This window comes from Fukomys damarensis, unplaced genomic scaffold, assembly GCF_012274545.1.
Source record: "Fukomys damarensis isolate Sample0158 unplaced genomic scaffold, DMR_v1.0_HiC HiC_scaffold_30, whole genome shotgun sequence".
NCBI lineage: Eukaryota > Metazoa > Chordata > Mammalia > Rodentia > Bathyergidae > Fukomys > Fukomys damarensis.
Genome location: NW_022900942.1, coordinates 46,242,137 through 46,242,662, shown reverse-complemented (window position 1 = coordinate 46,242,662; position 526 = coordinate 46,242,137). Strand labels below are relative to the sequence as shown.

Below are 526 nucleotides of genomic sequence, written 5' to 3'. Positions count from 1 at the left end.
CCAGTTGCCGGCCCGCCGCTCAGCGGCCCGCTCGCTCCTTCTCCCCGGCAAAGTTGGGAGGGAAAGGTGCACTCACCTTTGTGCATGCCTGTGAACCGGTCCTTCAGAACCGTGAGCTCGTAGATCTTGCCGAACTCCTCGAAGAGGGGCTTGAGGTCCTTCTCATCCAGGTTTCGGGGGATCTGCCCAATGAACAGCTTGATGGCATCGTGGTCCTTCATGGGAATGGTCGACGGGTTCCCCGGGCTGTGGCTTAATCCGTTCATGTGCCCGGCGCTGCCTGGGCTGCCGCCGAGCCCGTTGGTACTGAGGCTCGCGTTGTCAGCCTGTCCGTTTGCTAACGTGGCCATCTTTATATACATAGAGAAAATCTTCTTTCCTTTTATTCTTTCTCGCTCGCACTCTCTCGCTCCTCTCCCTCACTCGCTCGCTCGCGCTCACACACGCACACGCATACACACACTCGGGTTCTCTCCCCCTCGATTTCCCTACACCTCGCTTCTCTCTCTCTCTCTCTCTCTCTCTC

At 58.2% G+C, this 526-nt stretch overlaps 1 protein-coding gene across 1 annotated transcript in view; it reads right to left on the bottom strand.

The window, feature by feature from the left end:
• The window catches only part of LOC117283744 (CUGBP Elav-like family member 4), an 18,807-nt gene extending 18,287 nt beyond the window's left edge, over positions 1 to 520 (bottom strand). The window contains exon 1 of the mRNA XM_033757401.1: positions 9 to 520. Within this exon, the coding sequence (XP_033613292.1) occupies positions 9 to 362 (354 nt within the window). The 5' untranslated portion in view covers positions 363 to 520. The remainder of the gene's footprint in view (positions 1 to 8) is intronic.
• Positions 521 to 526: the final 6 nt, after the last annotated feature.